Below are 15648 nucleotides of genomic sequence, written 5' to 3'. Positions count from 1 at the left end.
AAAAAGTACCTTAAAAGACAAAAATATAAGATCTGATAATGTTGGAGTCTTGAGAGATAACAGATTAATTTGGATGAAAATTGTTGATGGGAAGTTAGTAATGGCGCAACTTTTCATGTAGTACTGTCATAATTATCCTGGTACACCCAGTGAGAACATATATCAGGAATTTGATGATACATCGCACTTTAGTAGCTGATATAACCTAAGAATTAAAGCTGGATAACTGAAAATAAACCTCTACATAAGCTGTTAAATAATATGAAGACCTGATCAGAGATATTGGCTCAGTTCCACTATTGACCAAATTGTATTCTTTGCTGGTTTAAACCACACAAATATGATGATACAACATGATCAAATGTTATGCTGGTTGAAGAATTGCTTGTTAAATTGGGTGACTGCTTTTCGGGGGACATGGACAAACAATGAATTCTCAGCTATTGTAAATCCTAAATTCAACAGAATTGAAGACAAGCACCATCAGTTTAAAAAACATTGGTGTTGCTGATTGAAAAAAGGAAAAAAATAAAACAGGCAAGATATTTGTAAACCACTATAAGATATATCTATCAGTATTAGCAATGAAGGAAAGAAAAGGAAGGAGTAAACGTAATAGTATTCAAACACAAAAATAAACTTTATAAATGGCAGGTAATTGCAAGAAGGATAGTGTGAGCAGATTTCAAATTAAGAAATTGAGAACAATCGAACTAGTGCTTATTTGTCCATAGAAAGATGTAAGTAGGAGAAAGTAGAGGGCATTTGTGGAGTCATTAGAGCAGCACACAAAGAAAATGGAAAAACTGGCTTTTGTTGGAGTGCTAAACAGCAGAGTAAGAAAGAACTGGTAAGACACAGAAATGTGTTTTGTTAGAATTTAGAGAAATGAGATGTAAATAAGCATGAAATCTGGTAAAAGTACCTTCTCTTACTAGATTTTATGCTTGAGTCCACATTCATCAATTTTTTAACTACCTTATTCGGCAAATAATGGCCAAAATGCTGAATAAGGTAGTTAAAAAATGGATGAATGTGGTGTAAGCATGAAATCTGGTAAAAGAAGGCACTTTGGAGATAGTACAAGATGAATAATGATAATAATCAGTTAGATGAAAAGTATAAAGAACAATCCAAGAGAGTGGCTCAGTTAGTAAGGAAAACAAAAGTGCAGTATGAGCAGAAGTTGGCAAATCAGATGAAGAAAAACCCTAAAGAGTTCTTTTAGATATGTGGCAAGTAGAAGGAAGAATGATCATGGTAAGATGATGATAATGGATGCAAATTGTAGAATGGCAACTGCTGCAGAAGATATTGTTAAGGGAATTTAGTGATTAATATATAAGGGTTTTTCATACTGATCGGGGTGGATTCATGAGGAACTTAAGTAGAGGACATAAGAGAGGATGGCTTAACTGTGAGTAAGCAGGAGGTATTTGGGAAATAAATAAACAAACTTGATGACATATCATCACACATCTTAAGGGAATATTACAGGGAACTGGCAGCAGCATTGGCATGCTTGTTTAAAGAGTCTTATGACAGCACAGGTTCAAAGGAAGTGGAAGGAGGGTAAAATTGTTCCACTGCAGTAAGGTGGTGATAAGGCTGTAGCTTCAAATTATAGGCCAACCTGTACATGTGGAGTTGCGGTGAATGTACTGGACAGATTGGTGAGAAGTAGGATACAGAAATGGGTTAAAAACAGCAGTATTCTCTGTGGTTATCAGCTTGGATTTGTTAAAGGAAGATCATGTCCTCTTGTAAGGCCACAACATCCGCTTGATTATGCATTATTCTCCCCAATTTTGCATCATCTGCAAACAGTACATAACTTTACTTATGCACTATAACAAGGTGACAAATACCTTGGACAGGGGAGATGCATATACAGTGTTCATCACTAAAAATACACGTATAACCACAGTGAATAGTTTTAATACGTAAATATTTCATCCCAAGTATCTTGGGATGAAATATTTATGTATTAAAACTAATCACTGTGGTTATACGTGTGTTTTTAGTGATAAATTCACCACAGGTTTCATTATATAAAAATATACAGTGTTGTACTTGGATTTTGCAAAAGCTTTTGATAGACTGCCACATAACAAGCTGGTAAATAAACTGAAATGGATGGATTGGATAACACACTTCTGAGTTGGATCAGTGAATGGCTGTCAGATAGGTATCAGAAAGTTGTATATGGGTGTGCAGTATTACAAAAAAAGGAAGGTCGCTAATGGTTTACTGCAAGGATCAGTTTTGAAATCATTGTTGTTCAATCTGCATGTTAATGATATTGGAATGGGTTTAGCTAGTGATAAGCAACTGTTTGCAGATGATGCAAAATTGGGGAGAGTAATGCATAATCAAGCAGATGTTGTGGCCTTACAAGAGGACTTGAATAGATTGCATAAATGGGAAGATAAGTGAAACTATCAGTTCAATGTTGCAAAGTGTAAGTTTTTTGAGATTTGGTAAGCAACGATGGAATGAAAAGTATGCATTTGGTGGGGAAACTCTAAATGAAGTAGAGAAGATGAGAGATCTAGGAGTGATGGTTGACAAGGACGTGAAATTCAGGGGCCATATGGTATAAGTTGTGAAAATGTTCCATCAGATATTGGCAATGATGCAGAGGACCCTGATATGATGAAATAGAGAAGTTATGATGCATTGTATAAGACCTTGATCAGGACTTATATGGATTATTGTGCACAGATTTGGTTGGCAGGTTTTTATGCTAACAAGGATATAGTGGAAAGGGTTCAGTGAAGATTCACAAAGGTGGTCAGTGGTGTTTGGAATGTGGAGTATGAGGACAGATTGAGAGAATATAAGTTGCAAAGCCTCGTAAATGGGAGGAAGAGAGAGGGGATATGATAGACATATAAGCTAGTCAGGGATTGTTATCAGATTGACATGGAAGAGATTTTCCATAGAATGGGAGAAGGGGGAGGGGTAGAATAAGAGGCCATCCCTGGAAATTGTATAAGGAGGGTGTGAGCAGGAGTGAAGAAGAGATTCTTTGCATGGAGAGTGGTTGGTGAGTTTAATGCATTGCCTGAGCATGTTGTGGTTGTGAATATAGACCCACTGAATCAGTTTAAAGCACGGTTGGATGAGCATTGTGTGCAATAGTGTGTACCTCACACAATGAGTCTCTGACTCCATGGAGGTCAGATTTTAATAATATAATAATAATAATATCATTCTCATCCAATCATGTTTTACTTATTTTAACTGGTTTCGGGCAAATCAACTCGATCAATAACAATTTCATCGCTATTTCTGGTGCACTGTTATTTTTAAATAAGCATAATTCATTTCTTCATTCATTCATAATTCATCTATAATCAGTACTACTCATGTTGCTGTCTGCTCACTCTTATCCTTTGTCTCATACACTCCCATTTAATTAATTTTATTTTATTCAATATTAATTTAATTATTAATATCAAGCCTACTTATTCATATACTCCTATTCTCTCCCCACCATTTCTTCAACACCATACCCTCTGCACTCAAGCTCTATATCTGTGCTCATGATGTCTCACTTACTAGGATGAAATGTTAATGAAAATCTAGACACAGCATATCTTGACACTATAGCAGTTACCAGTCTACCATTTTCATCCACTAATTTCCATCCTCAATCATTCTTTGTCTACTTGATACATATTGCTATTTGCAGCTCATAATGCACTTGGTCATCTTTATTAACTGAATCCATTTTTATAGTCTTTATGCAAATGATTATTACCATTCACTTGATGCTGCATCCATTATGTCTCCTTTTTCATTCCAAAATGCATGCTTAATCTTTGCATTCATTCCTATTCTTTAGAACACATTATCAGCAATATGTTCTATGTCCTTTCAATGGGCAGCTGTTAATAGTCCTTGATCTTTCATTAAGCAGCAATAATCTCCTTTCCACCTTACTTCTCATTTGATGCTATACTTCAAAGCTTCTCCTTAGCATTTCATAACCTTGCAGCCTTATATTCCAGATATATCTATTCCTCACAGAAGTCTTCATATGGCTGGAATCACACAGGTGTGACTTCAGTGTCAATCCTTACCAAACAGAGACATTTGCCACTCCAGTCATAATTACATCTGTGATGATGTCTAACTACATAAAACAGTTGTACCTCAAAAACTGAATTTTCCTTATTTCTAGATCTCATCATTCCAATATAGTATCATAATTAAAATCAGCCATTATTATTATTATTATTATTATTATCAAGGCCTCCATGAAGTCAAAAGACTCATCGTGGGAGGTTGTTTTTAGGAAATACAAAATCTATCATACCACTCCTTGAACCTATTAACCGTCCCCACTCCAACCACTCTCTCTCTCAGGCAATGCATTCCAAGGTTCAACCACCCCCCATGCAAAGAAATCACTCATCACCCTCTTGTGCACAGCCTCCTTTCATAACTTATGATCACATTCTCTTGTTCATGAAGCAAATTTGCCTATACACGTCTTATCACTTTCCATATTCTTCACCCTATAGCAATATCTAATTAAATATATCATTCTGTCTACCTTCACCTTATATCAATTATCTTACAGGCAATGATCACTTACACACAATCTCACTTCCTTCCTTAAATATAAATTCAAGGAAGGAAGCCTGTGAAATGCTTATCAGCCAACCAAATGTCAACAAAAATGATGGCCTGAAAGTTCAAAGGATTTGGATGGCTTGCATACAACCCACATAGCATCTGGAAAAAGAATAATAATCTACATGAAAAATACCAGAATAAAAGAAACTTAATTGGATAACAGCATAGTAATTCTCAGGCAGCAAACAGAAATTTAAAGTAACAGGATTATAAGAAATGAATAACTGCTGATGTAGTTTTACTAATATGCCTCTTCACTTTATTATTATTATTTTTTTCTTTAACTGTCAGTCAGGCAATGGTCAATAGCTGACCAAGCAGTTATTTTCAGCCCACTGTAATATGTATCAATGTAACGTGGGATTAGTGTGTGTGTGTGTGTGTGTGTGTGTGTGTGTGTGTGTGTGTGTGTGTGTGTGTGTGTGTGTGTGTGTGTGTGTGTGTGTGTGTGTGTGAATTCCTGACTATGACCTTGATATAAAGGTTGAAATGTCAAATTTTATTTTAATTTAATTAAAGTAAGTAATTTAAGTAGAATGAGTAAAATGATTGCTGATCAATGTGTAGCCTTGAAAGAAAGAATCATCATAATCCATGAAGATTTGACCAACAAGCAATGTAATCTATTCTCTATGTTCACTGGGCATCTACAGATGCCGTATGGTCACTCTGATGCTCGGTGATTTTCCACACCAGGCCTCGCCATGTAGTCCTGTTGTTTACTTTCCTGGCAGCCTCAACTCTCTGAAGATCAGTCACTCCACACATGCCATCCATTCATCCATCTCATTGATGGTCTACCTCTGCTTCTTTTTCCAGGAACTTTACCTTCTAATACTGTTCTGAGAAGTCCTCCTTCCATCCTTTCTATGTATCCAAAATATTTTAACTTTCTTCTGTCAATATCCTTAAGGAGCCTTAAAGTTCTACTAATCTTTTCTAACATCCACTCATTTGTACACCTTTCAGTATATGATATCCTCAATAGCCTTCTGTAACACCACATCTCAAAATTTCTTACCTGACTTCTTTAGGTTCCAAATCTCGCATCCATAAGTCGCTGTTGGAAAAACAACTGCATCTAAAATCCTCAACTTTGTTCCCATGGAGATAGATCCATCCTTCCAGATTGTAGACAGGTCTCTGACTGTTGTTTTAGCCATTCCTAACCTTTTTCTGACATCTTCTGAACAGCAATTCTTCACATTAATAATGGATCCCAGGTACTCAAACTTGCTGACCTCCTCAATTCTTTCTCCATTAAGATACACTTGTTTCTCAAGAGCTTCTCTGTTTGTTTTTCCTTTGAGAACCATGATCTTTGTCTTGCTAGAATTGAGTTGAAGTCTTCTGTTATTACTGATCTTGTTAACTTTGTCAAGAATTAGTCCTAGTTCTTCCATGTTATTATTACAAAGGAGTACTGTATCATCAGCATACCTCAGATTACTGATCAATCTACCTCCTATCCTATTTCCTGTCCTGAGCTCATCCAATGCTTCATGCATGATGTCCTCTGCATATATACTAAACAAGTGAGGAGAAAGTAAACATCCTTGTCTAACTCCTTTTCCAACTTGAAGCCAGTCAGTCAATCCAACACCTGTTCTTACTGTGGCTTCTTGCTCCTTATACAAGTTGGCTATCAACCTGATAGTGTGTTGAGGAAAACCCATTCTTTTCATTACTTCCCACAGTTTCACATGCTCAACACAGTCAAAAGCTTTAGAGTAGTCTAAGAAACACATTACCAGAGGGAGTCTGAATTCTTTATATTTTTCTATGATCTGTCTAAGGCAAAGGATCTGATCTCTGGTGCCCCTACCTTTCCTAAAACCTGCTTGTTCCTCGGGCATCTCTGCCTCAACTTTGGCTTCAATCCTATTTAGCATGATCTTTAATAAAATTTTGCTTGCATGAGATATCAAACTAATAGTTCTATAATTCTTGCATGCCTTCATATCACCTTTCTTGTGTAGTGGTATGAAAACTTCTTCCAGTCTCTAGGCCATGATCCTGTCACCCATATCCTTGTAATCAATCTATGAAACACTCTTATCCCTCCATCTCCTGTGGCCTTAATTAACTCTGCTGGGATTTCATCTGCACCTGGGGCCTTATTGCTGTTGAGCTGCTTAACTGCTCTTTCAACTTCATGCCTAAGTGGAGGAGGTTCCAAATCAAAATTTTTTTCGTGGGAGGACTGCACATTTTCTTTATCCACTCTGCTGTACAGTTCCTCACAGTATTCTTTCCGTCTGTTTTTGATTTCCAACTCTTCTGTTAGTAATTATCCATTCCTGTCTTTGATGACATTCAATTAGGCTTAAACTTGTGCTTTAAGTTACGATGTAATCTATGGTAAGCTGAAAATCAGGATTTCTGTTTTGGTTAATTGACTAGCCTGTTTAAAATGTAGAGACAGTAATTTGATATCCAACTACATCGAGTAAAAGAGAAAAGTCATGTTAATCAAAGTGTTCAATGTTTACACTTGTACAGAAAAATCTTTATTAAGAGAACTAATGCAGGAGGCCTGCAAACATTTTTGTCCTTGCTCAAAATCAGGCTTTAAAGTTGAAATCTGATCTGGAGAGCTATATAAATCCAGATATTTGGGGGTTCTTGAAAGAATAACCAACAACTCGGCAAAGCACATCCTTAATAAAAACAAAGAAACTTATAGCCACATTTGAAAGACTTAACAGAAAGTTAGCAAATAACATAGAAACTGGCATGAGGAGCAACTAGTCATAAAAAACAAATTTCTAAGAAGTAATCAACCCCAAACCAGCCACATGAGGAGAAGCCAACTCGCAACATACAACAACTGCATCACCAACCTATCCAACCACCCCTCAACAAATGCAAAGTCTCACTTCTTGAAAAAAGACTAAACTTTGCAATTACAAAAGGTTCATTAATGAATGCGATTTTATGCATCATATAGAAAGAGGACCAAAATCGCTTATTACTAATATAGCAGAAAAAATATGTAAAATATAAATATAAAAAAATATAAATATATATAAAAAAATTTTAAATATTTTTAATACTTTTTTTCTATAGATGTAAATCTATAAAATGTTTATTATAATAAAAACAACAATAAAACTCACCACTCTATCCACAAATTTTGAAAACTCCTTTATAAAAATTGTCTTGATCACATCAGGATCAGTAATCAAAAGAATAGGACGAATTCCATAATAGTAACTATAGAGTAAAATGAGTTTATATGACTAATTTCATGAAATTTTATTTTTTAAGATTCATATTTAGGAGAAATTCCCAAAAGTATTATTAAATAATTTTGTCTTTCAACTTGCTGCTGCATATTGCATTTCTAATATGACAAGATGTGTACAGATTATATGCAAATGAGGTAAAGAAATGATATCCTGTTTATTTCTTATATTTCACAAGCAATTTGCAGTACTTTAGGAAAAGTTAATTATATCTAAAAGTAATACAGTACTATTATAAGCAAAACGGCACAAATGAATGTTTTTTAGAAGCCAGCTAGTTCTATATAATGGCATGAAGGGATATAATATCTCAAAAGATAATGGCAAACAGTAGTGTATCGAAGGGTTTTGCTCTTTGACCAATGCTGTTTAATTTATACATTATTATTATTATTATTACATGACACCTCCAGGGAGTCCAAAGACTCATCGAGGGAGGGTACCTACTCAACAACTCTCCATCTCCACCACTCAAATCCACCAACTACAATTACACCAATGCCATCTACCACCCATCATCACCACTAGTATTTTCACAGACAATCACAAACATCCATGCCCATGGTGGGATTTGAATCCTCAGCCTTTTGGGTGGATAGCAGATATGCTAACCACTCAGCCAACCAGGCCGGCAAAAATTATTTTCTGACGCCGGGAATCGAACAAGGGCCTCCTGGGTGAGAGCCAGGTATCCTAGCCACTAGATCATGCCGGAATATACATGGATGATATAATTGTAAATTATGGTTGGAGCTCAGGCAAAGAAAAGCTTGTGATGATGAAGAGTAGAGGAATTTAAGAAGGCATTTTGACTTTCACATTGAACTATATCAAAGATATAGTTCAATGTGAGTAAACATAAAGCAATATCTCAAATAGTTAAAGCATAGCAAAAATATTTAGTACTAACTGAAACTTCACTGAGTGGAGCTTAATATAATGGGTTTCAATATAATACATTCTGAACAAACAATTGCTGCACTGGTGCATGAAATAAATTTCAGGAGACAGTGCAAAAGCTATAAAAGTTATTCAGATGACTGCTGACATAATTCAGAAGGATAATACCACTGTATAAGGCAGTGAATCCATGCACATCTGGATGTTTGTGCACAGATTTGATCATCTGGATATCTTGGATGATTAGAAAATACTAGAAAGTCAAGAGGAGAGAGGACCAATAACTCGGGCCTGTGGAAAGTTAAATGCAAGCAGACATTGATGGATATGCTTTTCAGATGTTGGGAGTATATATGCCTTGGCTATTTCCCAAGGCATATATACAATGCCTTGGGAAACATTTAAGAAAGAACACTGTTCCCAAGAGCAACAGCAGGAGGAATGCATATATAGATGTCAAATTTGTCTTGGTGTGCTTAAGGGGCAAAGCTGTATAACTGGTAAGAGACCTCCACATAACTTTTTAAGGAACACGGAGAACCAACTTGTGCTTCTGATGTCCAATCCTCACCTTCTTGTGGTGCACCCCAGTAGGTATCTACCTGGATACTGAACGAATGAGGATGGGCTGGCAATTTAGGATTTAGCCGACCAAATTGTATTCTTATTGGCTTAAATCACAATGTAAAATGATGGTATAACATGACAGAATTTCATGCTGGCTGGGTCCTGCAGCCAAAAGGCTATGGGCTTGAATCCCACCATAGGTATGGATGTTTGTGATTGTCTGTAAAAATACTATTGGTGGTGGTGGGTGGTAGATGGTGTTGGTGTAGTTGTGGTTTGTTGTAGTTGGTGGATTGAGTGGTGGAGAGAGAAAGTTGCAGAGCCCTTCCTCGATGAGTCTTTGGATTTCCTGGAGGTATAATAATAATAATAACTAGTAGAAGAATTGAATAAGTACCAGATCGACATAATAGGCATGACTGAAATAAAAAATACAAAAATAGGTGAGATCTTTCTAAGAAACAAATACAAAATGTTTTATTCAGGCAATGACAAGCATGGAAAAGAGGGGGTAGCTATAGCATTCAACACTAAATATGAGGATAAAACTTCTTGAATGGCAGGCAATATCAAATAGGGTGATGTGGGTAAATATCAAAATGGGGAACTAGACAATGAGACTTATTTGTGCATTCCACAAAAGGTTCTACCAAGGAAGAAATGAAGAAAATTTTTGAGGCACTAAAAAAGGGCAGCTGGCTCAATGAAAAAGGAAACATTGGTCTCTTTTGGAGATCTAAACAGCAGAGTAGGAAATGATTACCAGACATATAGAAATGTTTTAGGAAAATCTGAAGAAAAGCACAAAGTATATAATAATAATGGTAAATGCCTGCTGGATTTCTGTTCAGGACATGGATTGGTTATTAGTAACCAATTGGTTATTATTGACCAATATTAACCAATTGGTTAATATAATAATTGGTTATTATTCTAACACAAAAATGTGAACAAATTCACATGGAGAGACAATGCAAGAAATAAACAAAGTCTCATATTGACTATGTTATAGTTGATAGTGATGTTTTCCAACTGGTTCAGGACACAGGAGTATAGAGAGGATTTGAAATAAGACGTGATCACTATTTAGTTTTTGAGGATGACAAAATTAAATTTCATACTGAAAGAAGAGCATGTAAAAAAGTTCTAAAACGAATCAAAGTTGAGCAGCTTTCAGAGATGAACTATAGACTCAAATACACAACATCAATGAAGGAAAAAAAATAACAGAATTTGAAAACAAGAACCAAATTGAAGAATCAATAGCAAATCATTAAGAAAACACTGACTGATTGATTCAGCCAGAGAGGCATATGGTGAGGTTGTCTGTAAGGATAGAAAAATCAGAACTCCATGGTGGACATTGGAAGTTAAAGAGGCAGTTAAGGAAAAGAAGAAAGCATATCAAAAGTTCCTGGCAAGTAAGTCAGCTTGTGCTCTACAGAATACAGAGAAAAATGTAAGCAAGAGAAGCACTGTGGAAAACTAGCTAAACAAAAGTTATGGGAAGATTTCAATAAGAACATACAAAATAATTATTATTAAGGTGGCAAAATATTCTAGTCTATTGAAAAAGCTTATAAATGGAAGAAAAAGTACTGTAAAAGGAATCAGAGATGATAAAGGTGACATGAAAACTGAAGATAACGATATTCTAGATGTCTTGGGTAATTACTTTGAAAGACTGCTAAATAAAACAAGCAATGTCAGCATGATACAGAAAACTCTTGACAGGAATGCAGCCAGGAATACATATCCATACTTGAAGTAGAAAAAATCAAAAACCTGAAATTACAAAGTGGCTGGAGTAGATGAAATTCTGCCAGAAATGCTCAGATATGTTTAAAACTGCATAAAAGTTTTACAAGGGCGACATTGCATAATTCAGAAGGCCTGGTCAGAGGGTCAAATTCCAGAGGATTGGAGCAGAGCACATGATCATAGTACCCATCTACCTGGTTTACCCTTTCAGTCGTTTCTGACTGTAGGTGAGTTTGTAGGCATTGTCCACAAAGTATTCCTGGTGAGATTTTTTTACATTGTAGTTCACCATTGCTTCTCCCCCTCCCAATTTTATCCAGGCTTGGGACCGGCATATGGCTGGAATGTATTCATGACTGTAATCCATGTGTGTTCACAGGGCTGGTTTTCCTGTTCTAGGGAATGAGAACCCCCGAGTTTCTGGGTGAAAAAAAACCCCCTGCCTCCATATACGACTGGCTAACTCACCTTTAGTCAAAAGAGACTAGATAAAGGTTCCTTGCTTCACTGACAGGAATCGAATCCAGGTCTTTCCGACCGGTCATATTGCGGATAAGAGCGTTAGTCTCCACATGATTACTCATGATAGGATTTTTATCTAAGACTTGGTAAGTGGAAATGTTTGCTAGTAACAAATTAATCTTATCGAAGTAATCTTTCAAGTTGAGAATGAACGTTGAATTTCCTTTATCGGCTTTTGTTATTATAATGTCTTTGTTGTTACGTAAGTTGCAGAGAGCTTTCTTATCATAAGGAGTGATATTAGGTATTGGTGGTTTTGCTGAAGCAAGAATAATCGTACTCTTGAGCCTGATAGCATTTGCTGTAGCCTCCGGAAGAGGAAAAAAAAGAGGAAATGTAACTCGATGCATTTGTTTTCACACCAGTTCAGCCTTGAAAATGCTAGACAGTGGCTAGTGAAACTTGTTGGCTCTTTGTATATTTTATCATTTATCTTCTGGTCTTTTAATAATAAAAGTTATTTATTTTAACATTTATCATCCTTCAAACTTTGAAAAAGGATGTCTTCACCTTCCTCTTCATGAAGCTCGATCATCTTCCAAGGTGACCTCAATGTGCAAAACTCCAACTGCACCCCCCCCCTTCCAACACTAATTATCAAGCTGGATGTGATGTGGATGTTTTAGTCATATCCTTTAGTACTACAAAGTTACCAAGTGGAATGACCTTGGGAACTACTACTACTACTCTTCCTTTTCATAACATGACTATTGCTTCTGCCCTTCTGACCAAGAAACCTGCATTGAGCAAACCACTGAAATCATCCACACTGGTAAGAAGGCCTTCATCCTTCATGCTCTCAAAAATTTTAATTCACTTTCAAAGCCCTGGTTCAACAGAAGATGTGTGAAAGCAGTTGAAAGAAAAAACTGAGCTTACTGCAGGTAGAGAACTCCAGCTTCGTACTCAGCCTATGTGAAGCATGTAATAAATGTAAAACATCTGTCAGTAAACAAAAATCCAATTTTATATAGACAATATTTCATATAAAGCACTAAATAAAGATGCATTTGGATTTCTTTGCAAACATCTGGTCATGTGTTGGAAGCTGGGTCTGCCTCCCACTGACGAGACCTCAATAAAGGTCGAAACCGGTCTGGATAGTGGCCCTTCCCTTAATGCATAGCAGTATACATGTCTGCAAGGAGATGTGCTTTGCATTATGTGAGATACTGAGGCAAGGAGCGATGGGATCTTGGTCCACCTTTGCTACGAGTTGCCGGGGGATGTACCATCTTACCTCAGTCCTGAAGATATTTTCAGGGGCAAACTTTGTTTGCTTACACTTAGATAATGTGGCTATATGGACAATAAGGAAACATTATAAAAAAGTGCAGAGGCAAATAACTAAGACTATCTCAGATTCAAGAGTATTGAGTATAAGGACAAATTAAAGGAATGTGGGCTGCAGAGCTTGTTGGACAGGATGCGAGGCAATGTAATGTGATTTAAAACATAAGATGGTAAGAAAAGCATATCAGATATATACAGGGGGGGATTATTGCATAGAATAATGGGGGATGGGAAAACAAGAGGTCGTAGATGGAAACTGTACAAAGGTCACGTGAGTAAGGAAGTGACAAGGAATTTTCTGCATGGCAGATAATGAACGAGTGGAATATGTTGCAGGAGTGAGTATTGAGTGCTACAACATTAATGTCTTCAATGTAAGAAATGATAGTTATTGTTGTCTATGAACAGTTAACCTCCCTCAATAAAGTTTCAGACTTTATGGAAGTTTGAAGGTCATACTAATACTATAAACACATATAAAATATTGTCTCCTCAGCATCCAAAAAATTAGGTTATCTTTTGCTCAAGGAGCTCAATGATCTCTGAACAGTTATTGACTCCATACAAATTACAAATCTGTTTCAATTATTGATTACTCTTGTCACAATTGAGGTATTGTCCATAAGGGGACCCTAAAAATACCTGACTCAGAACGGAAGAGAGCAATTAAGTTGGTTAATGACCTTTATCTCACTAATTCGTTTCACTCTATTTAACACAGACATTCAGTTGCTGTTGTTTGCATTTTCTACAAAATTTTTTATGGATTCTGTTCATCAAAATTGATAGATAATTCTGCCTTCTCTTTTAAAATGTGTGCAGAAGTTGTTCAACATCCCCTTCAAAGTAAAGTCCAAATTCTCACAGAACAAATTTTGGATATTCATGGTGCAAGAAATGGCAAAGAGATGTTTGAAGGAAGCAGTGGTAGTGAGCTACATATCTAGATTCAAAAGGATAAATCAGAACTTAAATGGATGAGTACCATCATTAAGTGAAAGGTGCAAAAAAAGAAGTCTCAGAGGGAATTTAAAGAAAAAGGTAATTATCAAGCACATGACCAGTACAAAACAGAAGTCAAAAGGGTAACCAGTATGGTATGGTATGAAAGACAAAATCAAAATGAGAGGAAATCAGCTGTGTAAGTGAAAAGGTAATAACAAACATTTCAGTATGTGGCAAGTAAAAGAGATGGTTAAAGAATTAAACAATATAATTTCTTGTCAAATATATTTTATTCATATCCATATGCCAAAGGACAGAATATTGCTTTAACAATTCACTTTTGTGGCTTAGTAATATCTCTATTGTTATAATTTTTCTGAAGTTTAATATGCTTATTTTACTGTTCAAGATTTCTTATTCTGGATCTAAATGAATCATAACTTCAATTAAATTCATCCAAATTGCCATCACTTTTGTCTTACTGATTTTGAATTTAGTGAATTTAGTTAATATTTAACTTAATTAACTTTGCTTTCCCTTAGCTAACAGAATATAATACAGAATCAATCATTCCTTAATATCTCCAATTTTAGCACCTGCTAAAATTCTTAAAATCCTTAAAACATATTCACTATAAATATTAAAAATAAAGGGTTACAGTCAGGGTCGTCACCAAATTAGATCGCACCCTGAGGCAAACAATTAAATATCGCCCTGATGGATTATAAGAAAAATATAAGAAAATCTCCAATTGCTATTTTGTTTTTATTACAAGAGAAACATTAATGCAAAACGATTACATGATAATATTAATTAAATGTTTGTTTCATGGGGATATTGCACAATAAAACTCTTTATAAGATCTTCTAAATTTAAATTATAAGCTATGTCTTCCTCTATTGATATAGTTGCTAAACCAACCAATCTTTCTTGGGTCATTGCTGTTCGCAAATAATTTTTAATCAGTTTACGTTTGGAAAGACTTCTTTCTACACTTGCAATGCTAACAGGAATTGTTAGTGTAGCGACAGTGCCTACCACAATATGGCTGAATGAGCGCCCTTATTAAGCCACGCCGTGAGGCAGGCTGCCTCTATGCTACATCCTGTCGATGGTACTGGCAACAGCATATACGACTGCCTCATCCCTTTCTGCACCCAAACACATTCAAATTCTTCAAAGGCTATATGTACTGAAATTTCTTGGTCAACAAATATGACATACATCACTAGGTTAAGAATAACTGATAAACATATTTAGAGATGATGCTTACCCTAGAATCCTGCCATATTTTTTAACCCATTCTTTATGACATTCTATTGCACCCTTAAGAGAAAGAAGAAAACAACCATGTTATTATTCTTTATGACATTCTATTGGATTCTTAAGAGAAAGAAGCAAAACAAACATGTTATTAAATATTAATATTAGAAAGAACAGAGACAGAAATAAAATATACCTACTGTTAACAAGTTACAGAACTTTTAAGTGTGAAAATTGTAAAAAGGTGTGAAAATAATATTACTGCTTCACTTAAATTAAAGAAAATGCCTAAGAATGTTCATCATTAAGGAGGAAATGGCACTGCCAGGACACAAGCCAATGAAAGATAGACTAACTTTGCTTTTTTGTGCCAATGCCAGTGGTGACCTGAAGATAAAACCTCTGTTGGTTCACCACTCTGAAAATCCTAGTCTTTAAAAAGCAGAAAGTTAACAGGCACAAACTTACACAGCCACACGTAGACTATTGTTCTCAGATCTGG

The 15648-nt window shown here is 35.7% G+C and overlaps 1 protein-coding gene across 1 annotated transcript in view; it reads right to left on the bottom strand.

Annotated features, from left to right (window-relative positions):
* Positions 1 to 15648, bottom strand: part of LOC150092517 (cytochrome P450 3A8-like) — a 221061-nt gene that overhangs the window by 146612 nt on the left and 58801 nt on the right. The window contains exons 3-4 of the mRNA XM_090414567.1: positions 15157 to 15209; positions 7767 to 7863 (exon numbers count right to left, since the gene is read on the bottom strand). Of these exons, the coding sequence (XP_090270693.1) occupies positions 7767 to 7863; positions 15157 to 15209 (150 nt within the window). The remainder of the gene's footprint in view (positions 1 to 7766; positions 7864 to 15156; positions 15210 to 15648) is intronic.

The sequence above is a fragment of the Typopeltis vanoorti genome, chromosome 25 (genome assembly GCF_054136105.1).
Source record: "Typopeltis vanoorti isolate ZY-2024b chromosome 25, IOZ_Tvanoo_1.0, whole genome shotgun sequence".
NCBI lineage: Eukaryota > Metazoa > Arthropoda > Arachnida > Uropygi > Thelyphonidae > Typopeltis > Typopeltis vanoorti.
This window is presented reverse-complemented; position numbering and strand designations above follow the sequence as displayed.